The 1,814-nt window shown below is 39.0% G+C and overlaps 1 protein-coding gene across 1 annotated transcript; it reads right to left on the reverse strand.

Annotated features, from left to right (window-relative positions):
* Nucleotides 1–244: 244 nt before the first annotated feature.
* LOC134813797 (solute carrier family 22 member 15-like) lies at nucleotides 245–631 on the reverse strand. The gene has a single exon (XM_063821678.1). The coding sequence runs from the start codon at nucleotides 629–631 to the stop codon at nucleotides 245–247; it is 387 nt and encodes a 128-aa protein (XP_063677748.1).
* Between the last annotated feature and the right edge of the window lie 1,183 nt (nucleotides 632–1,814).

Here is a 1,814-nt window from a genome sequence, read left to right on the forward strand (position 1 = left end):
AACAGTGGTATAAGAAAGAAAGAAATATTACTGGTGGTTAAATTGTTATATTTACAAGTTTTAATTAATTAACAGCTTTTCAAAATATTCAAACAAATTAGTGAAAATTGGATGCAACTAAAAGCAATTAAAAGCAATTAAACTGAAGAAAAGAAAAGAAAGAAATCAGTCTTGCATTTCTGGCTCTGAAAAATGACAAATATTTCAAATAAAACATACCTCAGATTGTTAAAATAACACAAATCTATGCTTGACTAACAGCAAAATGGCTCTCATCATCATCTGACTCACTGTCCAATAATCTAACATGATCCCCAGCTCTCATCTCAATAATGTTGGACTTAACCTTGCCCTCCACCAAATCTTTCATCTCTGACAGAGTCCCCGGTAGTAATTTACCGTGAGTCTCCGGCATCCAGCGGTACATAACAAAACACATGATAGAAGACACAAGGATGGCAGTAAAGTTTATATCAGGACTGACTTTATTGGCCACAATCACAAAGGGGGCCATGATACTGCCAATTCTAGCAGTGCTGGAACAAATAGCAAGACCACTGCCACGAACATTGGTCGGTAGAACTTCTGAAGTGTACAAGTAGATGGTTGTGAAGTATAGATCAGCTATCATTCTGCCTGCGAGGGCTGATATTTTCGTGATGTTAAAGCCAGGGAATATTTCCTTTTGTATGGAATCATACAGAAGACAGCTGACACCACCATACCAACATTGCAAGCACGCAGAAAAGAAACTCTCTTCATTCGCTTCACACCATAATAATTTATAGGGCGATTTACCAAATCAATGATACAAATGATAACCTGGTTCATGTAAAGATTACCAATGAGATCCCCCACATTGAAGCTAAGCCCCCAGTAACAGAACGAAGCAGTCAGCCACGAGAACAAGAATATTATTGTTGTCCTCCTGGTGGATTTTGAGAAACTAAACAAAGCACTTACAGTGTCATCAGCCTTAGTCTCTATAGGGTCTATTTTCTCTTCTAACAGAAACTTAATGTTGTTAAACTTTGCGATATATGAGAGGGTTTTCTTAGTTTCTTCCTCCCTATTATTGACTTGTAACCACAGCGGGCTTTCTGGAATCCAGACAGCGATTATCAAACCAAAAAACAGGCCAGGAACAATTAAAAGAATACAAATGAGTGCAAAGTTCTCGATGTAATAAGAGAGCATAGCCCCATATAACATGCCAATGGAGAATGTTTCGTTGTGTATCTGACAACCAAGGTTGCGCAAGCGGCCAATAGTGAGCTCTGATTGGTACACATATATTGCTCCAATGAACCCTGACATAAACCCTGTCAGGGCATGGGCCACCCCAAATACTCTGAAGTCAGTTTTACTTCCAGCATGCATCAGTACAGTGAAGCAATATACAAATATCCCAATCCATATACATTTGTGCCTGCCAAACTTGTCCATAACTTTGCCGCCAATTAGTATTCCAATCATAAAACCAAAGAAGTAGCTGCTGCTTATGATGCTGAAATAGCCCTCATAACCACAGTAAACTTTATAACTCTTCAGAAATTTGTCTGTTGCTTTAGATGCTGGGGAGTACCAATCAGCATCTGTTAAGTTTGTTTGTTCACAAAGATTTTTCTCTGGGTCACATTGGTCGGTGAGACACTGCCAGCCTTTTGTTGAAGTGAGAAACGTAAGAAACAGAGGAACACCACCATTGGTTAGTAGTGTCAAGGAAATTACCATCATCGTGAAGTATTGGAAAGGTGGATATTTCCTGAGGTTGATCTTCTCGACTAGTTCTCCTAATTTTGCCATGATCACCT

This window comes from Bolinopsis microptera, chromosome 4 (assembly GCF_026151205.1).
Source record: "Bolinopsis microptera isolate Bmic1 chromosome 4, MBARI_Bmic_1.0, whole genome shotgun sequence".
NCBI classification, from domain to species: domain Eukaryota; kingdom Metazoa; phylum Ctenophora; class Tentaculata; order Lobata; family Bolinopsidae; genus Bolinopsis; species Bolinopsis microptera.